The following is a 23,069-nucleotide window of genomic DNA, read 5'->3' as shown; positions in this document are numbered from 1 at the left end:
CATCCCTCCCTTGCTCACACCCAAAACCTAAAGAGAGCCTGCCACTCCGCTGTTTTGTTGTTGTTACGGGGGGTTGCTGTTTGTTTTGTTTTTTTTAGGAAGTGCTACTACGTCAAGAGCATACACGCAGACCCCAGCAGCACAGGACTTCCTCCTCACAAGGGGCGGGGCGGGGCGAACGGGAAGGGGCCTGTTATAGCCGAGGTGACACATCTCTGCCCGGCCAGCTCGGGTGGCAGCTGGGTCAGCAGTTCACAGGAGCACTGACCACTCTTCCCTGGAGGCTTCGGGATGAACTTGTGCCACCCAGGTAAGCCCCTGGGGCCAACCTCTCTGGCCTCAGTTTCCTCTTCTGTAGAACGGGGATAACAGTACCTATCTCCTGGGACCCTGGAGGACTCGGTGTGTAAATGGTTGTAACATAGGTGGGAAACGCAGAAGCATGCAACGTGGTCATGGGCTCAGGCCGCCTGCCAGGCTGTGCCCCGGGGGCTGGGGGTGCAATGAGTCCAGCAGGCACTGTCCCTGCTTTCAGGGGACAGACAGACAGTAAACACACTAATGTCCCATGTCAGATGGTGACAAGCAGAATGACAACAGGAGAGTAAGAGGAGAATGGGAGAGGGCCGTGGAGAAGGCCTCAAGAGCAGATGCCTGCCCGGCCGGGTGGCTCAGTTGGCTGGAGCATTGTCCCGTGCACCAAGAGGTTGTGGGCTGCATTCCTGGTTGGGGCCTATACCGAGGTTGCAGGTTCAATCCCTGGTCGGGAGCATAGGGGAGGCAACCCATCAGTGCGTCTCTCTCACATCCATGATTCTGTCTGTCCCTCTCTCTCCACCCTCCTGTCTCTTTAAAATCAATGAACATTTCCCCAGGTGAGGATTAAAAAAAAGATAGAGCAGAGATCGGAATGAGGGGAGGGAGTCATCCTCATGGGTTTCTGGGAGAAGAACATTCCAGGAGGGCAGAGCAGGCGGTGCAAAGGTGGCGCCAAGAAAGGCTGCTGGTGTTGAAGGTGACAATGTTGGTCACACTGACGCCTGTCTGGGTGATGCAAAGTCCCTGAAGCCCCTGTGTGGCCTTTGGGGCGTGAGGGTGGCCTACAAGGAAGCAGAAAGCAGAGGAAAGAGCCTGGGTCCCGTGGAGGGACCAGGCCGAAGCAGCAGGGGACCATGGCCGAGACCCTCCCCAGGAAGCAGGCCGCGTGTCCGGAGGGAAGGAAGGAGGAAGGCTGTGCGGCTGGGAGGGGGAGAACCCATGGCACCCATGGCACTTCGTCTCTCTGAGATGGCGAGACAAAGGGCCAGGTCCCCAGGCCCTGCCTCTCGGAACGTTCTGGCATTGTCTGGAAGCCCCGAAGACAAGGGCTGCGGGGAGCCCAGGTCCCCCAGGTCCAGACAGCACCAATCTGTCAGCGACAGATGGCTTCCTTCAGGTGAAACCCAACCCAGAGCAGCCGGAGCCTGCCTCCGGGGAGCCCCGCCCCCACGGTGAGCGTACCCAGACCCATATCAGCACCCCCAGTTTCAGATGGAAGGAAGGAGGCCCAGAGCGGGAAGCTGTCCTGCGGAGGCGAACCACCCCCACCTCTGGACTCCCTGCCCGGTGCTCCCTCCCTGAGCCCCTGGCTTCTCCTGTGGGCTTTGGGGCGGGGCTCGCAGAAGGCACAGGCTCAGGGAGCACCTCTCAGGCAAGAAGAGAGCCCGCGGGGGCCAGCGCAAGGCTCAGGGTCGTGCGGCAGATACAACGGGCAGATGAGACCACAAAGCAATCCCCCCACATGCCTGTCTCTCCACCTTTGTGGTCTCCACCTATGAGGGTCCTGAGGAACAGGGATGTTGTCCCCATGGTATGAAAGGGGAAACTGAGGCTCAGCATGATAAACAGGAGGAGAGTACTGACTCGCCCAAAATCAGGCAGCCAGTCAATGGCAGACCAGAGGACAAGCCCGAGAGGAGAGCAAGCCCAGGTTACTTTGGGCTGCAAGAGGGAGTGGCACCAGCGGAGGCCAGAAGGGGCTCACTGCTTTGCTTTGGGCTGGAAACAAGGATTCCATGCAGTCAACAAAGGCCGTCTGTTGGAAGGTTTGAGGTCTCCATGGATCGGTTCTTGTATTCACTCGTTTGTTCAGTAAAGAGCCGCCTGGCACAGGGCCTGGGGCAGTGCAGTGCTGAGGACAGTGGTGGCCCAGGCACAGGCCCAGCCCCGGGGTGCCGCTGGCCTGCAGTGTGGCGGAGAGCAGGCATATCTGCAGGGCCACGACCTGGGACAGGTGTGCAAATGGACACAGACCTGGAGCACAGGAGGAAGCCACTCTTTCCACAAGAGCAGGGGAAATCTGGGAAGACTTCCTGAAGGAAGCAGGAGAAAGGGAAGATCATTCCTCTGTTACCCAGACTGGGTCTTAATCAAAGCACCTCCACAGCCGGGGAACTATCCCTCTTTGAGATCAGGTTTGTCACCTAGAGGTGGGCGCCATCATCCCGACCTGACCTAAATGATGAACAAGCATTTGCAGTCAGCCACACTTGGCTCAGTTCCCAGCTCTGCACCAACCTTCCGGTGGTCACAATGGGCCTCATTTTCCCCACCTGTGCAATGGACAGGACAGTGGCAAAGGTCTCCCCAGGCCTGCGTCCCCTCCTCTAGCCATGGGTGTGCGACACCCAGGAACAGGCCAGCCCCCTCCCCCAGGGCCTGCCAGGAAGGTGAGAGGACCAGGCAACAGAGTGCTTACGGGACCAATGACAGTAGCGGACCGGTGCAGGAAGTATGAGCGCTCTTAAAAATAGCACAGAGGCGGCTCAGCAGTGGGTAGGAAGCCACACGATGCACCCGCAGCGCAGGCCAGGGCGGGGACCAGCTCCCCCAGACACCCCTCCGTCCCACCAGACTCCAAAGAGCCTGTGGCCTGGGGGCCTCAGGAGGGCACCCTCCTCCTGCCCTGGAAAAGGGGAAGCCAGGCCAGCTGCCCTGGAAGCAGGGCTGCGAGCAGAGTGATTTCTAAAAATACAAAGGGAAAGAGGAAGGACAAAGGGGAAGTGCAGGATGGTAGGGGAGATGGTCGGGGGGCACCGGGCCGCACTCAGCTCCGGCCTGGGCAGGGGGAACGGGTGCCCAGCGCGGCTGTGGGTGCGGTCAGGGTCCAAAGGCGACCACTGGGAGGTGCGGAGAGCACAGGGCCGCGTGGGCAGCAAACAGCTTTGTGGGTGACGGTTGTTCTTACCGAGTTGCTATATTTTGTGTTTTATTACCGTGACTATTATTATTATTATTATTATTAAAAATCTACCTCCTGTGAGCCACCCCAGTGCCTGAAGCAGCCTTGGGACCAGAAGCAAACACTCTCAGGCTGGGTCCTTCTCACCCTCACTGAACCTCAGTGTCCTGGGCTCTGAAATGGGAAGAAAGGCCCACTTTCTAATAGGCAGGTGAAGGGTCAGAAGGGGCTGCGGGATGGGTGTGGCAGCCTGGGGGCTGTCAGTCCTGTCCCACGGTTCCCGTGCGCTTGGCCATTGCCGCCTGCTGGGGTCGGGGCCCCGACAGAGGGGACGGTGGCCCGAGAGTATCTGACCCGTCGCACCAGGACAGGAGCTGCATCAAGGGAAATGGAAACGGCACCCCCATGCCGGCCCACTCTCCTGGGGGTGCTGTCTCCAGCCGCACCTGCGCCTCAGTCTCCCCAGCTCTGTGACGCTGGCTTTGTTTCATTACTGACCCCACACAGGGGACGAGGCTTGCAGGCGGTGTTCTGCACCCAGTCTTCACTCCCAAACAGGTGGCCATGGTCCGCGTGTCTGGGTGTCAGAATGTCCAGAGTTCAAGTCCGATGGGGCGTTGATGACTCATATGCTGGCATCTGGCTTCACAGGAGTGACGTCAGCACTGAGGCCTCAGAACCCCAGAGGGGCCTGGGTGTCAGCTGTGTCACCTCCGGCAGTCCACTTAACCCCCCTTGGCCTTGGGTGTCTCGTCCACAGAATGAGGTTGGAAAGGCCACCCTTCCAGAGCTGTTGTCTGGTTCGAATGAGATGATGGGTGGGAAGAGCCTGGAGCACACAAGGCACAGCACATAGTAGGTGTTCAGCTAGCATGCCTTTTCTTAACTAACAGCTTAGCTCATTTGTCGAGCCATGTGGCCACAGGCCTGTGCAGTGAGAGGGAAGGAGGGCAGGAAGAGGGCAAGGCCCAGAGGGAGCACCGAGGCCCTGAGGGGAGATGGAGATGGAGATGGAGAGGAGGAGTCGGCGCTCCTGAGGAGAAGGGGGTTATCCTAGACAAGGGGCACAGCACGTGCACAGGCCTGCAGCAGGAAGGGCCCATGGGAGCAAAGGAAGGGTGGCCAGTGCGGCCTCGAGTGGAGGGCGGGGCACAGTGTGTGATGGGGATGGGGGAGCACCAGCAGTTCTGCCCGGCCCGGCGGAGTCTGGGATTTATCCCCAGATAAATCCCCAGGACAATGGGATTGGAAGGGCAGAGTGGGGGCAGGGAGACACGGACAGGCCCTGCATCAATCACCCTGAGAGCCAGGAGCCTGGAGCCAGGAGCCAGGGGCCAGGGTGAGGGTGGGGCCATGCAGAGCCAGGTGGGCAGGCTTGGTGAGGGAGCAGAGGTGAGGCTGAGAGAGAGGCGAGTGTCCAGGTGCCCCTTGGGCCCTGGCAGGGGTGTCTCAGGCACCAGACCAGAGCTTGGGAGCTTAGGAAGCATCGAGAGGAAATTCTGGGACTTCCGTTTAAGTCAAAAAGACCAACAAGATGACCACCAGTGCCCAGGGGCACGGCAGGGTCTGAAACTCCAGGAGGGGATGGAGTAGAGGGTGCGAGTGTGGCCCCTCGGCCCCAGAGAGGATGAGGGAAGTAGGAGAGCAGCGGGGAGAGGAGAAGAGCCCAGGGCCGGGCCACAGGAGTCCAGGGCTCAGCCCTCGGCCACCCACACTGGGGGTCATCAGCAGAAACGCTGAAACCAGCCTGGCTTCTCTCCAACAAGCAGCCCCTCTGGAGTCCACAGGGCCCCCACCAGGAGGCGAGCCCCGGCCAGGAAGCCCCCTCAGGACACAAGCCTCAGCCAACAGGAAGACAGTGGGAAGTAAATGAACTGAGCAAAAAAGTCTGATCTTTCACCCCCAAGTCAACCAGAGGTGACTGGCTTTTTCCACGACAGCTCCCGACGGAGGGCTTCCTGCCTGTGGCGCTGCCTCCCCTGCCAGGTCCCTGCTCCTGTCCTCATGTGGGTGGCCCCTCACACCGCCCATCCCCACGTGTCCCCATGGCTGCAGAATCCTGGGATGTGGTCTTTCTTGGGTTCTGGCACACCAGGGTTCTGACCTCAGCATTGCCTCTTCTTGGCTGTGTGACTTAGGGCAAGTCACTTCGCCTCTCTGAGCCTCAGTGTCTTCACTGAAAAAAGACCCACTTTACAGAGTGGTGAGGATTCAGTGACCCAATTTACATGAAGCTGCTGGCATGGAGTAGGTGTTTGTGAGCTTGCAACTTGATGGAACTCCCACTTTGTCTGCTGGTGTGACAGCCACCTCCCCCACCCCCTGGAAACAGGGAACCCTTGACCCACAGACTCCGAGTTGTGGAACAGAAAGGAAAACTGCCACATGAGTCCCTAGGGGGACGGCAGTGGAGTCCCTCCCCCTCCGTGTCCCTGGACCCATGTAGATCACCTGCCAGGGACAGAGCACCATCTAATAGTCATTGACTTAGGGTGCAGAGGACGGTGCCCCTCCGAGCAGCTGTTGTCTCCAAGTGAACACTGCAGTGGCACCTTCGGGAGGCTGCTTCACTGCTCCAGCAGGTGAGTGCCTGCCAGGCCAGCATCTTCTGGGGGTGAAATGTTCAGAGGGCTGGCGGGACCCGTGGCCACACGCTCTCCCGCACCTCCTTTACCATGAAGAGGGTCCCTCGGTCTAAGGTGATGTCATTCAGTGTTCTGTGTCAGTGGATCACACCCTCTGGAAGCCCGTGGATACTGAGGCTGGCCGAGGCTCTGCAGGCAGGAAAGGCCACCGCAAGTCCAGGACACGGGTGGATGCCAGTTGAGACAAATTGCTGGCCTCTGCAGAGTAGAAGGGAGCCAGTATCATCCATTTGCTACCCAGTTGCTGGTTGGCTTTCTCAAGAAGCAGTGGGTCTCTGTCCCTGGAAAGTCAGGAGCCAGCGGTGGCAGTAGCTCAGGGAGCCTGTGTGAGTAGGTCTAGACGTGGCCTCCACCCAGGCCACACACACACACGACTACTTGATTCATGAGCCATTGTCCCGCCCAGGGCTGGCCAGTCAGAGACTGGCCGGTGTCCCCTGGCTGAGTCACTCTGTCTGCTCAGCAGCTTAGTGCCTCCCCTGAGGCGGATGCTTGCTGGGGAACACAAGTGCGCTTTACAGAAATCCTCCCGCTCCGTGTCCACTCCCACAGGGCCGTCCCCTGGCCTCTCCCCCAGGCCTCTCTGTTCCTAGTCTTCTAATCTTTCCTCTCTTCAGCCTCTGACCGAGCCGCCCACTACTGCCCACGAATGCCTGTGTACTCCCGCTTCCCGACACTTCTCTTCCACATGAAACGGTGGCCAGGCGCCCTGCCCACGGCTCTGCCCTTTGGGAGGGCTTCTCACCACCCCCCTTCTGGAACACCTGCGAGCAGGACTATAGATCAGCAGCTGTCCGGTTTTTACTCGCACCCAACACCGAGCCACCCACCCCAGAGCCAAACCCAGGCATTTTCCTCCTTTGTCAGAAGGTCACAAGGGACCCTCCCACGCAGACCCGGTGTGAGCCAAGGGGCAGGCCTCGGCGCACTCACCGTGGGTGACGGGGGTCTGGGCCACCTGTCTGTGGGGCTCACCGGGGTCTTCTGGTTCTGCTCACGCTTGTTCCTAGGTGAACCACTTCCAAAGGGTTGCTGCTGGGCTCACTTGACTTTGTGACTTGATGGGTCAGACAGACCCATCTTGGCTGCTTGGCCCAGGGGATCGTTACCAAACACACTTGCCGCTGTGGAGCAGGACCCTTCCCTCAGGGGACACAGCCTCCTCTGCAGTCGATAGACTTGGGGTCTGAAGGCTGGTTCTCGTCCCGAGATGAGGCCGGGGATCTTGACCTTTTGTGCTGTAGCTGCCCGTGGGAGGGGGCCTGTCTTTAGGCGGGGCAGCTCCGTGTGGCTGGGGTAGTTGCTCGGGGAAAGACTCAGCTGTCTGCGATCAGCAGGCTACCCCCACCACCGCACCTGAGGGAGTGGGCACCTTGGTACACGGCAGCCATTGTACACGTGTTGGACCGTTACCGCAGTCCGACACTTGCTGGGTGTTTCACAAAATTCAACCCCCTTAGTCCTGACCACCATGCTCTAGGTAAGCATGGGCTCATGCTTCTCGGAGAAGGACGCTCTGCTGGTTAGGTTTCAGGTTTGCCTGCTGTCGCAAAGAGACTTAGAAGAACAGTGAATGAGACTCACTCCTCGCTCCTTGAGAGGTCCAAGTGGGTAGCTGCTGATCGAGGCACATATGATGACTTTTCTCCACACCATTGCGCAGGGCCCAGTCTCCTTCCAGCTTGCTGCCCTGCCGTCTCAATACCCAGCTTCCATCTCAAAGTCCAGCTGCTCAGTCAGCAGGTGGAAGAAGTAGGCACCTGGAGGACTTGATGGTCTCTCTGCATTTGCTCAGGAGAGGTGGTGTCCATCCTTGTAAAAGCTGTGAGAAACACAACCAGGCACTTCCCAAAGACAGGACTGGGAAGTCAGGGAGGACTCGGGCAGACAGACCAGAGATGGCATGCAGGTGGAGCAGCTGCAGGTGGAGCAGCTGCAGGTGGAGAGCTGCAGCCAGGGGCTCAGGAGTGAGACTGAGAGTCAGGCAATTCGGAGGCAGTGGGGAGCCGGCAGCCTGGACTGGCAGGCGCTCGTTGAGAACGGTGGGGAAGGGCTGGCTGGAGAGGCCAGGGAGGCTGTGTGGGACCAGCAGGAGGACTTTTTCCTGGAAATAATGGCGAGTTCGTGGAGATTTCAACCAGGACAACGTTGTGGATGAAACAGAAAGTACAATGGGGGATGAAAGTAAGCCAGCTGACCTGGGTGTGGGTGTCATCATGGCACCCTGTACAGAATTCTGACCAACACACACTTACCTCCTTTCACTTATTTTCAGGTGAAGTGGAAAGAGTTTTGTAGTCAGGCCGATCCAAGGTCAGCCTGGTTCAGCAACTCATTCCTATGGGACCTTAGCCTGGTCACCTCGCCTCTCTGAGCCTCGGTGTCTGGGGCAGAAACTTTGGATTTCCCCAAAATCCAGTTTCCCCATCTCACATAATAAGGATATCATTACCACCCTACTACAGGCTCATTTCCCAGCCTCCCTTGCAGCTAGGTGTTGCAAGGTGACTACATTTGGCCAATGGCGTGTGAGACAAAAATGATACACCATTTCCTGGTTATGCAAATTAATAAGTGAATAAATGATAAACATCAATCCAAAGAAGGAATAAACTAAAGTTCCAGGGAAGAATGAATGCCTTCAGCAGGTATTTCATTGAGTACCTGCTGTGTGTCGGGCTCTTTCTCGCTGCTGAGGATGCTGCAGTGAACAAAACAGTTGGAGTGTCTGCTTCCATGGAGCTGAGAGGATAATGAGTGCACTAGAAAAGATACAAGTACACAAGATTATTTCAGGGCATCTGGACAGGGGCAGGAGAGACAGAAAGCTGGGTAGGAGGGGAGGGTGGGGGAAAGGCTGACTCTGAGTAGTCAGGGAAGGCCTCTTGTAAGTGGTGACACCTGAGCCCAGGCTTGAGTGAAAGGGCTGGCAAGTCACAGGTTTCTGGAGGGAAGAGGGGCCTGAGAGCCCGCTGGTGTGGCCAGAGCTGAGCTATGGAGGGGAGGCCGGTGAGGGATCCAGTGGCCACAGGTCCTTCTTTCTGCAGACCCAGTGGAGCTGAGCAGTGGGGAAGCCGAGGAGCTGCAACGGATCAAATGGCACCGGCAGCAGCTTCTGGAGGACATCCAGGCGAGTGCACACTCACACAGTCACACTGACAAATGCACATCCCCGCACACATTCCCACTGGTACACCCCAAACCACACACTCCCACAAACACTCGTACATGCTCGCACCCCTCCCACTCACGCCTGACCCAGCCTGGGCAGAGAGGAGGGACGATTCCAGCTACATCCAGCCTCAGTCCCAACCCGTAGGAGAGGGGAGCACAAAATCCCCAGGGGACTCCCCTCACTGACGGACTTAGCTGCCGGGAGAGAGCGGGAGGAGCAGGCAGGGACGGGCAGCAACGGATCAAGCCCCTCCTGTGTGTGGGGCCTGCCTGGGGTTCTACACCAGTGGGCCCCAGTGGGTTCCACTCCCACCTGAGCGGCTTCACCCCACCCTCATCCCCATGCTGAGTCTCAGTTTCATCCCCCTGCAAAATGGGGGTCATTAGGGCAACACAGCACCCATATGGGCCCAGCCCCTGCCAATTCACCAGTTTTTCAGATGTTAGCACATTTGACTCTCAAGAGCCTTCTGAGATAGGGAGGCCCTGGCTCGGTTCCAGGAACAGGCTGCGCTCAGTCCTGCCCCTGGGCCTCTGCACTCATGGTTCCCTCTGCCCACGACTCTCCCGAGCGCTCATTGTGGCTCCTCCTCATTATTTCACTCTCGGCTCACATGCTGCCTCCTCTTAGAGGCTGCCCTGACCGCCCTGGCTACAGTGGCCGGGACCCGCCTCACCCTGACACAGGCTCACCTCCAGGGCAGGGAAGAGTGGAGGTACAGAAGCATTCACTCAGCAGGGACCTCACGGAGCTCCTCCCACATGCCAGGCTTTCCCCGCACCATCACCGTGATCATTCTCTGCACAGTCCTTTCACTTCCCCATGACCGCCATGATCCCAGCCCCACTAGACTGCATACCTGGGTCTGTCTTGCCCACCACTGTATTTGTAGCCTAATAGTCAGAGTGTAGTAAGTGCTCAGTTAATACTTGCAAGTGAGTCCCTATTTTATTTGTGGGGAAGCCACTCAGTGATCCAGCTGAGATCACGTGGACAGGAGCTGACTGGGCACAGATATAGGTTCCAGGCCCCGTGCTGTCCCTGGGTCCCAGGAAAAACCCCTGGGACCACCCCCATCCACAGATCTCGGGGGAGGAAGGGGAGGACGGGGTGCCTCCTGGGGGCTCGAGCTGCTGCCCTGCAGGGGGATGGTGGTCACGATGCCACTTTGCCCCGTCTGCTCAGTGATGGCAGTTGGCAGAGTTAGGGCATGTCCTCTGCCACTGGCCACCTGTGCAGGGTCACGAGGAAACAGACTGAGGTTTGACTCTAGTCAGAGGCTTGAAGCCAGACCTTAGTCACATCCCTTTGCCTCTCTATGCCTCAGTGTCCTCTTCTGCAAATCCCACAGGGACTGCAAAGTCCCTGCATTTCCTCCTACCTGGTGTGCCCATAGTACCTGGTACACAGCGGGCCCCCAGCCCGGGACAAGTGTCCGAGTAAACAGATAGACGGAGGGAAGCTGCAGAGGAGCTTGGGCGCCTCACAGGGTGGGCCTCTGTGCCTCCTTCCTGGGGGCCGGGGGCAGGGGGAGCTGTGGAAGGAGTCTGAGCAAGGGCGGGGCGGGCACCGAGCGCACTTCAGCAAGAGGGCAGCTGGGTAGAGATGGGCTGGTGGGGTGGGCGTGGCTAGAGGGCAGGAAACTTCACACCTGCAGAGGGGAGAGAAGGGAAGGCCGAAAACAGAGTGGGGCAAAGGTGGCAGGCACCTAGGGGCTGCCTTCCCAGGTGAGGAGATGGCGGGAGCAAGGGTACAGACGAAGGCAACAGTTCGGTCTGGGACTTTGAGGATATGAGACATCTGGAGTGAACATTTCTCAGGAAAGAGAATTTAGGGTCACACCCAGGGGCGGGAGTGGGTATGGGGGAGGGCTGTAAACCCGGTCTGCCCCCGCTTCGACTCCCTGACTCCCCCTCCCCATTCATGCCCCCCCACTGCCACCCCACAGAAGCTGAAGGACGAGATCTCAGATGTGTTTGCCCAAATCGACTGCTTCGAGATGGCGGAGGAGAGGTGAGGGCCCTGGCTAGGGGACCCCGGGAAGCTGCCCTGGTGGCTTCTGAGGGGTGTCACATGTCCTGAATGCGCAGGATCCACGCCTGGGCTGGGGCCCCGGGGAAGTCAGGGACCAGCCCCTGGAGGAGGAGGAGGAGGCAGCGGCACCGGGACAGAAACAGGGCGGCCGAGCCTCCCTCACGCTGGTCTGGGCCTTGCTCCCAAACGGCCCCCATGGAGAGAGACAGCCCCACCCTCCCAGCCTCTGCATCCAAAGGCTCTTCCAACCTGCCCTGGCCCGGCCCTTGACCAATCATCACTCAGGAGCATCCCGGGAGGGGCTTGGGAGAAGGAAAACTCAGCCCCAAGGTTGAGGACAGGGAAGCCAGGGGCCTCAGTGGGGCAAGAGCCTGGCGGGGGGACAGGTTGGGGGCTGGTTTCCTTCACTCGCCCCTTCTGTGGGGAGGCTCCACGGGCTCTGTGACTTGGGCTAGTCTCCTCCCCCTCTGGGCCTCAGTTTCCCCACTTGTGAGATGAGAATGTTGGTCCCTGCATAATCCCCTAGGGCCCCAGGGCACCGACTCTGCTCTCCAGGATCCCAGGAAATGCCCACCCTGCCCCTGCCCCCTTAGCCCTCTGCTGTCCCAAGCCACACAGCTGCAGACAGACACCCACGGGTGCTCACGGGCCTGTCTCCAGACTCGCCAGTTGGGCCACAGCAGTAACAACACAGCACCTCCGGAGCACCCACCGCCACCTACTGCCAGCGCTTTAACCTCCCCACAGCACTGGGAGGCAGGTGGCCACATCACCCCTCTTACAGATGAGAGAACTGAGTTGGGCGACTCTCCCTGCGTGGCTGCGCCAGCAACGGGTGGGACAGGATGGGACGGGATGGGACGGGATGGGACGGGATGCAAGAGCCGGGAGGCTGGCCGCCTCCCGAGCCTGAGCCCTCAGCCCAGCTTCTCCGAGCCCGGTCCGCACCCCCTCGTGGGGCCCCTGCTGCCCCTCCCACGCAGCTCCGCGCTCTCCGGGCCACGGTGCTGGGCCGGCTGGAAGAACCCCGTGTGGGAGCTCCGGGAGGGCCCTAGGGAGTATTGGCTCTAGCTCAGGGGAGTCCTCAAGGTGACCGAGAGTCCTTGAGAGTCGGGGGGGTGCCCTTGGGTGCTGGGACAGCCCACATTGACACCCACATGTCCACAGCCGGATAGCCCAAAAGGAGAAGGAGCTATGCATTGGGCGCAAGAAGTTCAACATGGACCCCATGAAGGTAGGCGGGTGTGGGGGGCTCGGGCCGTGGGGTCAGGGCTGCTGCATGCTGGGCACCTTCATAATGTTCTCCTTTCCCTCAACTGACCGAGCAGCCTGCCCCACAGATGAGGGGACCAAGACGCAACAGGGCTCAGCGTCCTGCCCAGTCGTGGTCAGGGGCTCTGCCACCCACGGCACAGCAGCCCCTGGCATGAGTGGGAGCCAGGAAGCGGGGTTGGCGGAGTGGAGTCTATGATGCCCATGGACTTGGAGTCCCTTGGCACTAGGCCTCTGTTTCCTCCTTCATGGGTGAGGCACAGGACAGGGTGACTTTACATTCTGGGGCTTGGTCTCCAGAAGTGTCTCCCAGCCACTTGGGTCGAGGGAGCCAGAGCTGGGGTGCAGACCCAGAGCACTCAGGGCTCAGCTGCTGCTCTCCCTGCCCCGACGTGCCCCCCAGTCCCTCCCCTCGCCCCGTGAGGGGGCTGCAGGCTCCTTTCCTGCAGGACCACAGGCAGGAGGAAGCCACGAGCTGACACACAGAGGGGGGGTCGGGGCAGTCAGGGGGCCCTGCAAATGTACTGCTCGGGCTGCAAAGGCTGCCCCCCTTCCCTGTCTCAGGCCCACGGCATCACACATCCACCTGCCCCCCATAGCCACAGAAATCAGCCCCCTGTGCCACCCACGGGGCGCACACACACCCACTGACTCACTCTCCCCACCTGAGCCCCTGGCGAGGTGCCGCCAAGGGATCTTCAGGGTCCTGCACCTGTCATCCAGGGCATCCCTCAAACTGGCCCCCCATCTTCCAGAAGTTTCTCTTTCTCCGAAAAGAGCAGCGACATGAAATGAAGGAGCCACCACAGAAAACCAGAGGCCAAGCCCTCAAATTCCTAAAACAACACTGGCGCCCTCCCAAGCGCCTGGGTCATAGGGAGAGATGTCCATGATGTTGTCAGATCAGAAGAGTAGGTCTCAAGGTGGACAGCTTGGCACGCTTCCACTTTCGTACAGAATGGAACTAACTGAAAGCCACGGCCATGGGAACTGTCCCCCTCCGAGTGCCAGGCCTTGGGCAAGTTCTTTTTTTGATTTTGCTGTTTTTTCTAATGTTTATACAATGAACATAGACTACCTGCAAGAAAAAAAATGAAACACTATTTTTAAGTAATGTGAACTTTAAGGGACAAAAGAAGTGGCTGAATCACTGAATCTTAAAACTACAAATCAATGGAATCATTGATGCAAATAATCAAAGAGCGTCAGACTGAAGGGAACCCTGGGAGCACCTGGCGTGAACCTGGCTCATTGCAGAAACTGAATCTCTCTTCACACACCTCCCCCGTGATGGGGAACTCACCACCTTACAAAGACATCTTCTGTTCAGGAGGGACACGGCTCCCCAGAACAGTCACAGGGCTCTGGCCTTGGGGGCTCCCTCCCGCCTTCCCCGCCCCCCCCCCAGGCTGGCTGTTCATGTCTCTGGGTACCACTTGCAGGGCATCCAGTATCTCATCGAGCACAAGCTGCTGACCTCCGCTGCCCAGGACATCGCCCAGTTCCTGTACAAGGGCGAGGGCCTCAACAAGACGGCCATCGGCACCTACTTGGGGGAGAGGTAAGAGGGTGGGGCCTGAGGGAGGCAGGGAGTGAGGGCAGCAGGTGTGCACAGGTTAGTGAGGGCAGGTGTGGACAGGTGAGTGAGGAAGTGAATCATGTTGGGAAAGTCAGCACCCGGAGATTGAGGAGGTGAACCGCCACCTCCTTCCAGATTCCGACCTGAAGCCCGCCTTCCTTCCTCCCTGCTTTCACGCGTCCACCAAGTAGACATTTGTTAGCATCTGCTGCGCGCCAGGCACTGTTCTAAGCCCTGAATTTACACCAATGATCCAGACAGACAAAACCCCTGCCCTCAGGGGTGTGCATACCAGTGGGGAAGGCAGATTCCCAAACATTTCAAGCATGCTAGAAAATGACAAACTCTTTGGAATACAAATAAAACATGGCCTGAGACCCCTCTACCTGCAGGGCTGGGGGGCTCGGACTATAAGGGACCAGGGTGGAGCTGAGCCAGCGAGCCGGCCACCCTTCTCCCAGGCTCCTCAGGGGACACGTTTCTTCTCCTGAGCAAGCGGGGAACACAGGTGGCTAGAAGGGCAGAAATTCCTGATCCAAGAGCCAGGAAGAGGGAGGACCATGGCTTGGCAGGGTTGTCCCCATTTCACAGAGCACCACGCCTCTGCCCAGAACCCTCCGCGGGTCCCTGCCTTGCGGCCGACTACGTCCTGCCCCCTTCCCTCGCTCTCTCCCAGGCTCACCAGCCTGCTGCTCCTTGAGCACGCCTCTGTCCTGCGGCCTTTGCACATGCTGTTCCCTCTGCCTGGAATGCTCTTCCCCTAGAAGCCTACTCTGCTCTCTCCACAAGACCGTTCCTGTCCACACTGACATCACAGCCCTGGTCCGTGGTCCCCAGGCCCTCTCACCTCCCTTCCCTACTTTATTTGTATTCCAAAGAGTGTATAATTTTCTAGCATGCTTGAAATACTGGGGGAGGTCAAGTGGCTTAAGAGGTGTCACCCAGGCAGGCAGTGACAGAGGAAGGCTTTGACTCAGGGAAGGTGGCACCCCCGTGCCAGGTGAGAGCAGCGCTGGTGAGCCGGGGGCTGTGGGCTCTGTTCACGTCTGGGAGGCATGGTGTGCATGTCAGGGGTGCTGATGTGGGGTCAGACAGATGCAAGCAGACCAGAGAGTGGCCGGACCCAGAAGGAGGGCCCTTCTCCCCTCTTGTCCCTTGCCCACCTCAACCCCCTCCAGGAGGCAGGGACCAGAGAGTTCCCCAGTGCATCCCACCCTCCCTTCTGCCCCCCCAGAGACCCCATCAACCTGCAGGTCCTGCAGGCCTTTGTGGACTGCCACGAGTTCGCCAACCTCAACCTCGTCCAGGCCCTCAGGTGAGTGGTCCCAGGCCCGGCCCTGGAGTGGGGCACAGCCCGGGCGGGGGCGTTGGGGCCGTCACAGGCTGCCTGGCAAATAGCACAGAGTGTGAGGAGCGGGAATGAATGAATGATAGTGCTGACCTCATGCAGCTGAGGACGGTGGGATAACCAGCAGCGGATGGCCTGAACCAGCACCAGGCTTGTTACCGCTCCTACCACCAGCATTATTCCATTACAACGTTGCTATAACAATATTTAATCATTGGAATCATTATTACCACTATTACCCGCCATGCCCGCTACTTTTCAGGATAGCACTTGTTTTATTTCATTAATACAGTTTAGCATGTGTTGCTTTATTATTGCTTATTATTTTCTAATTAGGTTATTATCATTCCTGCTGCTAGTTTTACAACTACAGGGGCATTATAGTACAATGGTCAGGAGCATGATTGCCCAGTTCATATCCTAGCTCTGCCATTCATGCCCTGCGTGGCCTTGGACGAGTTGCAAGAACCTCTTTGTACCTCAGTTTCTTTGTCTGTAAAATGGGGATAATAATGGTATCAACCTTACACAGTGGTGAGGACTAAATGAGAAAGTACTTAGCACTGGGTCCACAGTAAGTGTTTAGGAAGTCTTGAAGAACTGGCTCCTCAAAGGGGGCATTTGAGCTGGGTTTTGTAGGATGAATAGGAGTTTCGAAGCAGAGTAGAAAGAAACCGCCACTATCCAGGCAACATGAACTTCCCTCCAACTGCCGGGCTTGTTGAGGGAGAGGGATAGTTTCCAATATTCACTCACTCATTTAACAAGCCTTTATGGAGCAGTTCCTGGGCACCAGGGCCTGTGCGAGGCCCGGTGAGAGATGTGACAGGAAGGGGCACACACCTTCGCCCTCAAGGTATGGAATCTAAAGCTGTGGAGCTCATCAACTTCCAGAGCTGGAAGCATAGGTTCCAAGAACGGGAGCCCTCCCACCCCCAGGGGAAGTCCAGGCGGGGGCGCTGCAGAGCCCAGAGCAGTCAGAGGCTCCCTCACTGGCTGGGCCACAGAAGGTCCTAAGACTCAGCTGGGGAGCATGAACTCAGCTCTCCATTCTGAAGCAGAAAAAAAAGGCATTTGTGGGAAACTTCCTGTGTGCCTGGGGCTCGCCAGTCCAAATCCCTGCAGAGCTTAGATATAGATTCAGATTCGCCCACTTACAGGACAAAGAGACGAAGCCTGGGAGAGGTAGAGTGGCTTGTCCAGGTTCCCCACCCACCCTGCTGCCCAAGGCCATGTTTCTCTCCCAGGCAGTTCCTGTGGAGCTTCCGGCTGCCGGGAGAGGCCCAGAAGATTGACCGGATGATGGAGACCTTTGCCACTCGATACTGCCTCTGCAACCCAGGCGTCTTCCAGTCCACAGGTGCCAGTACGGGTGGGGCCTGGGGCTCCGGAGCCCCTTCAGCATCACCAGGCACAGGCTGCCTCCCGAAGCACCACGCCTGCCTCGCCCCCTCGGGTTTCCCCCAGTGCCCGGACCCTGGGACCGCAGGTCATTCCAAGCTCTCACTGAGTTTCAGCTCAGGGCCAGGCCCTCTGTGGGGTATTTGTGGGACAGAGCTGCCTTGGGACATACTCCTTGGGAGCAGAGGCAGGAAATAACAGCACAGGGTGTGGGGCAGCCGCACACCTGTCTGAGGGCAGCGATGGGGGAGTCAGCATGTCCAGGATGGCTTCCCAGAGGCAGTGGGTCTGAATGGGGTTTTGAAGGATGAGTAAGAGTTCTCCAGGAGGTCAAGGGGAGAAAAGGCCTTTCGGACAGGAGTTCTAGTTCAAGCAAAGGCCTAGAAGCATGAAACAGCCTGGGCAGGGCTTAGGGGGAAAAGGGGCATAGAAGGATGTCAACGAGAGTCAGCCCTCCACACTGCCCCACGCAGGGTGGATGAGAAGGCGTCACAGCAGACTCGCCCTGGCCTCTCCTCAGAATCTGAGGTTACCATAACAACAATAACCAGTGTGATGTGCTGAGTCCTCCCCGTGTGCTAAGTGTTGCACCCAAATGAAGCCATGCAGGACGCACAGTGGGTCTGTGAGGTCTGCGGTGTTCTCTCCCCAGCGCAGAGCACAGACGAGGAGAGGTGCTAGCTCGCCTGCCCACATGCCACATCGGGGCTGCGTGTCCACATACAGGCCCCCCCAGGGCATCCGTCCTGGCTCAGAGTTACACACGATTTTACCATTGGCTGGTTTTATTATCTGTCAGCGCTTCAAGTCTGAATGCCCCCCAAGAGTGGGGCCATATCAGAGTTACTCACTGGGGAATCCCCAGCCCACTGCACTTAGTAGGTACTCAATAAATATTTGTAGGAAGGAAGGAATTTTAAAGCACCAAACTTGAATCACAGTCCAACTGCTTTTTAATTCTGTAACCTTGGGCATGGCACGTCACCACCTCATGCCTCGGTTTCCTCATCTGTAAAATGGGGTGACAAGACCTGCCCCATAGGGTCATCATGGGGTCATCATGGGTCATCAGAAGGCTTAGCACAGGGCACGCACCGCCAACACCAGGTGCCATTGGTATCAGAAGTAGAGTCACTCATGTTCTAGAACATGGAAATGACTTCAAAGTCAAACCTCTGACGGTCATAGTGAGGAAGCTAAGGCTCAGAGAGGTCAAGGATTTTCCCAAGGTCAACCAGAGAGGGTTGGGGGCCCGATGGACCGCCCTGCTCCAGACACTCACCACAGAGCAGCAGTTGCCCCCCTACCAAGTACTCCACCCAGCTGCGCAGCCTCACTGCCTCGCAGAGAATAGGAGCTCTGGCCCTGGAAGCCCCTCCATGCCCGCCAGGTTACCAAGCAGCAGCACGTGACTAAGTTCGGGACAGTGGTGCCATCTAAGGCCCGAGCGGGCAGAGAACAGAGTGGGCTGGGGGCTGGAAGGGCTCAGCAGGGAGGAGGGCTGGAGCTGAAGGAGAAGGAGGTTTGAGTGGACAGGAAAGGGAAGGGGAGGGTGTGCCTGGCAGGGGACCCAGTGGGAGCAAAAGTGCAAGGGTGGGAAGGCACAGGGGGGCCTGGCCAACTTGACACCAGAGTTTCCTTGGAGCGGGGAGCCCAGTAAGGGAGTGGAAGGTGAGGCCAGGCCTCAAAGGCCGAGCCAGGAGGACAGGGTGGACCTTCAGGCCTCCACATGGCTGATCCTTGATCCTTAGAAGGGGTTGGGGCAAAGGAGGGGACGGCAACCAGGGCCAAGGCTGACTCACTGTCCCATCCTGCAGACACCTGCTACGTCCTGTCCTTCTCCATCATCATGCTCAACACCAGCCTCCACAACCCCAACGTCCGGGACAGGCCGCCCTTCGAGCGCTTCGTGTCCATGAACCGCGGCATCAATGACGGCAGCGACCTGCCCGAGGAGCAGCTGCGGGTAAGGGGGGTGCCTCCCCACCCAGGCCAGTGCCTGGACATTTGGGCGGGGCCCATCTCACATGGACAGTCCGGGGGGTCTGCTCCAAATGGACCACCACAAAAGAGGCTGGTCCTGAGATGGCCCTTCCCAGGCGGCCCCCACCTCAAGAAGGGTGTCCAGAGAGAGACCATTCAGCAGGTGCTGCACCCACCGTTCACATTTCCAGTAAGAGCAACCCACACGGCCCAAGTATAGTTCTTGGAATCCGGGTTCTTGGATTCTGAGTGTGTCCGTGCTGCAAACCCTCACGCTCTGCACCGCACTCCTCCCCCCTTCAGAAAGGAGACAGGTCTCCCGCCAGGTTGCACGCCAGCTCGGGAGCCGAGCAGAACCCAGGCCTCCGTCCCTCCACCAACAGCCCCCACCCCTGCCACAGCGCACCAGGCGGGTTGTGTGGACGGGGCACCAGGGAGGAACCAACCACAGGCCCTGGTGGGAGTCTGGGGTCTGGTAGGAGAACACTTGTGAGTTACAGCCCTGGGCGACTCATGCTCTGCTAACCACAGGGACATAGCTGTGGAGACACAGGGGACACTACATCTCTCTTCTGGGGGCAGGGGAAAGGTGTCATCCTAGAAGACTCCCTGGAGGAGGGGACTTTTGAACTGGGCCTTGAAGGTTAAAAGGAGACTCCCCGGAGGAGAAGTAGGGAAAGGACACTTCAGAAAGAGGAAGTGGCCAGAACCCAGGCCGGCCTGGTTGGAAAAGGGTAGGGAGTCCAGAGTGACTGACCGGGGTATGGGTGCATATGGACAGTGACCGGTGGTGAGGTGGGGTTGGCATGCCCAGGGTCTCCAATGACAGTTTCCTGTGGGCCACAGGGAGCCAGGAGCAGCTTAGAAACCCTGGAGTGAGACTCAGGAGCCTGGCTCCATAAAAATGGACAGCTCCTTTGTAGGATGAGAGGTGCCAGTCTGTAGATCAGAGCCCAGCAGGGGTGCGGGAGAGTATGAGCCCCGCCCGCCCAGGTCCACACTGCAGGCACCTCCTGCAGAAGTCGGGGTAGGGGTGGGCTGGGTCTGGAACGACGCTGGTGCCCCTCCTGTGTGAGAAGGGCCCTCAGCCCACCACCCCTCCTTGTCCCAGCAGAGAAATGTATCATGGTGGGGAGCTCCGTTCAAATCTCACCTCCCCTGTTGGCCTGCTGAGTGACCTTGGGTAATGAGTCACCCTCTGCAAGCCACCACCCCCACAAGGCAGGAGAATGGGGATAATGATGCCTGCGTCACAGAGCTGCTAGGAGCAGTAATTTTTTTTTAATGTGAAGGGCACAGCCCATGCCAGGGATATAGCATAGGCCCTAAATGGTGGCTTATGCCACCACTCAGAATAATTAATAATAATTTTAACTCCCTGGCACTCCGTGAAATGCCTGAAACAAAAAAAGGCCTTTCAGAATTGTTGACTCATCTCATTGCCGTGAAGCTAAGCGCACCTTGTCTGGCAGTTAATGCGTTAATGGCGGGCTAGCTCAGCCCTGCCAGCTCTCCCAGGTGCCACGTTCTAGCTGCAGCCCCCAGTGAGCCTTTATCAGCAGCTCCCTCCTCGGATATTTTTCCCAACTTCAGCCTTTTGTTGATAACAATGCACTGCATTTGTATAGAGCTTGTAACTTTCAACTCCTAGGGCTTTCTGGTCTATTAGCTCAATTTAGCTTCAAACTCTGCCTGGGAGGTCTGGGGAAGGGTTCATTATCCTCCCTGGCAGCCAAGAGAGGCAAGGCCCAGCAGGGAAAAGAACAGAGCGCTGGAGTCACGACCACATTCAAGTCCTGGCTCCCCCACTTTCTGGTTGTGTGACATTAGGCACACGGCTTGACCTCTCTGAGCTACCAGCTCATGGGATTAGTAGAGAAAGGTGAAGGATTTAGCAATGTGCCTGGTATAATTGGGGGGACTAATTAACGCAGAAGCATCAGAGAGAACCGCACAGGCCTGGTCCTGGCTCTTCAGGGCTTACATGGGAGCTGCCGTGGATTGGGGTGGGGTCTTCTCCCCTCTCTCTGGGCTTCATCTTCCCCAGATGTAATAAAGCAGGGACTCAGCTTTAAGCACCTTCAGATATTCGAAGTTTGCCCCTTTACAGAAGGGGTCCTCATATAGCTATTTCAGCCTGGGCCCTGCCAAGATGCATAGCTCTTTTAAATGGCCTGGTTTATGAAATTAAACCAATGCAGGTACATCACCTAAAGAGAAGTCACCCCAAGGCTTGCAGACGAGGAGGGTGCGCAGCTGGGAAAGGCTTCAGGGAAATGCACGTGGAGTGAGGGGCAGGCGGGTGCAGCAGGCATTGCTCCGGCCCTCATGATGGGGCAGCAGAGTGCCCAAGGGGCTCCGGACAAGGGAATGGGGTCTGGACTCGGAGGATGGGAGGGCAAATCCCACCCCCACCTTATGGCTGTGTGACCTTGAGTCTGACCCTCAGTTTCTTTGTCTACAGAGTGGGCTGATGGCACAAAGCTTGCATTGTTCTCCCAGAAGCAGATCTAATGCACAAGATATGAGTGCCTGCTACTTGGCAGGTGCAGAAATGAGACAGGAAGGGAAGGAGGGTGGAGGAGGAGAAGAAGGAGGTTTACAAGTGGAGAAAGTGAGGCCTGGGCAGGAGACAGTCCCCCAGTTCAGGACATCTTTTGCTGTGGAGTCCAAGTTGGCTCACTGAGTGCGTCTGAGCCCAGTTCTAGGTACCACATGTCCTCATGAAGTTCCCCCCGACAACCTTAGGCAGGAGGTACCTCCCCCCATTTACAGTGAAGGATCCTGGGCTCCAAGAAGCGTAGTTGGCCAAGGAGGGGTTTCATAGTTTGTGAGCAGTTTATATTCAAACCCACATCTGTCTGATTCCAGAGCCCTTCCCTCTGCAGAGACCAAAGTCATGATTTAGGGACAGAGGACTTAGCTGTGTGCTCCTGCTGACAGCTGCTTGCTGGCTAGAGGAATCTCAACTCATATAACAGAAAAGATATGGGATTAATCTGTCTTCAGTTAAGTCTTCGGCTTCAGGCTTGGCTTGATCCAGGTGCTCATTGAGGTCAGACTCAGTCTAATCTCTCTAGCTGTCAGCAGCTGTCTCCTCCAGCTTTCCTCTGCAACAGGCTTTCCCCTAGTGCGGGCAGAGAGGACCAGGGCAACACCAGACATTTAGCTTAGCTGTTTAAACTAAAGTCCCAGAATTCAGGCTGGTTGGCTGGCTTAAATCACCTCCCTCCCAGAACCTGTCACTGTGACCAGCAGGATGAAGTGCTCTGAGTAGCCCAAAGGGTGTCATTCTCACCCTGCAGCCCAGAGCCTAAGGTGGGGGCAGTGGGTGTCAACCCCCCTGAACAATCTGGACAGAAAGTGTGTTTGGGGTGGGGGGTGAGTCCCCAGAGGAAAACTAAGGGGGTGGAAAGGGACAGATGCAGGACCAGCAGAGCCACCAGCAGATGGCCATTGTCTGTCTGATCAAGTCCACCCAGCAGCAGAAGACAGCTTGGCCCAGTGGTTTGGTGGTGGCAGGTGTTAGGGAGTTTTCTTACTAGGGAAGGGGGTTGGTATTTACAAGGCACAGGAAATGTGGGTGAGCTGAGCTGGTTTCCTTGTGGGGGCAGCATGCGCAGACTGATAAGGCACCCACTGCAGCTGCCAGGGCCCCCCAGTGGGTGTCGGGGAGGCTCCTGTGTCCTAGCCTCCCCAGCCTCCCAAATATTTGTCTGCGCTGATGGCTTTGCTGACGAGGCCTTTCTGCCGCAGACCCTAGTTTAACAGCCTGTGCCGCCTAGGAATTCCCAGGGCCGGGCTGGGCCTGGGCGGGTGGAGCAGCAGGGCTTCCTGGCTGCGCGAGGGGGTGCAGGGGCTCCAAAAAGAGCATGGCCCCTGCTCTTCCCCAGCCCACCCACCACAGCCAGGCTGAGTCCAGGAACTCTGGAGTCCATGGCAGGGAGACACCTCTGCCAGACTCAGGGAAACCTGCTCCCAGACTTCCCCCAACACCCCCCGCCCAGGTCAGAAAAGGCTTTAAAAGGCAAACACCACCACTAAATCTCTGGGGGGAATCAAGCAGTGCTCGTGAGATTTTTCATTTAAAATTTTGAGGAAACCGTCTCAACAGCAGCGCACACAAATGCAAGAGAAGACAATGGTTTAATTGTCTGAGAGGTGGAGAGCCAGCGCCATGCCCGGTCTTAACAAGCAGGAACAGACAGCCTGGGAAAGTTTTTCCGAACACTTGGAAGTCTGCGTAGGTTGTTCATGAAACAAAGTTCCCGAGGGTTCAAAACACACAGGAATGATCCATCGCCAACATCCACAACTCCCCCAAAGAAAGGTTTGGGCCCTGGCTTGCATACCTCCAGGGACGAGGCACTCATTACACTGCAAGGTTGCTCCTTCCATATTTTAGCAGCTCT

General features: G+C 57.8%; 1 protein-coding gene across 1 annotated transcript in view; it reads left to right on the top strand.

The window, feature by feature from the left end:
• Positions 1-186: 186 nt before the first annotated feature.
• The window catches only part of CYTH4 (cytohesin 4), a 29,996-nt gene continuing 7,113 nt past the window's right edge, over positions 187-23,069 (top strand). Inside the window, exons 1-8 of the mRNA XM_037160377.2 lie at positions 187-310; positions 8,913-8,995; positions 10,989-11,053; positions 12,242-12,308; positions 13,789-13,907; positions 15,160-15,240; positions 16,521-16,633; positions 18,492-18,640. Coding sequence (XP_037016272.1) covers positions 292-310; positions 8,913-8,995; positions 10,989-11,053; positions 12,242-12,308; positions 13,789-13,907; positions 15,160-15,240; positions 16,521-16,633; positions 18,492-18,640 — 696 coding nt within the window. The 5' untranslated portion in view covers positions 187-291. The remainder of the gene's footprint in view (positions 311-8,912; positions 8,996-10,988; positions 11,054-12,241; positions 12,309-13,788; positions 13,908-15,159; positions 15,241-16,520; positions 16,634-18,491; positions 18,641-23,069) is intronic.

The sequence above is a fragment of the Artibeus jamaicensis genome, unplaced genomic scaffold, assembly GCF_021234435.1.
Source record: "Artibeus jamaicensis isolate MK-2021 breed Jamaican fruit bat unplaced genomic scaffold, CSHL_Jam_final contig_233, whole genome shotgun sequence".
NCBI classification, from domain to species: Eukaryota; Metazoa; Chordata; class Mammalia; order Chiroptera; family Phyllostomidae; genus Artibeus; species Artibeus jamaicensis.
This window is presented reverse-complemented; position numbering and strand designations above follow the sequence as displayed.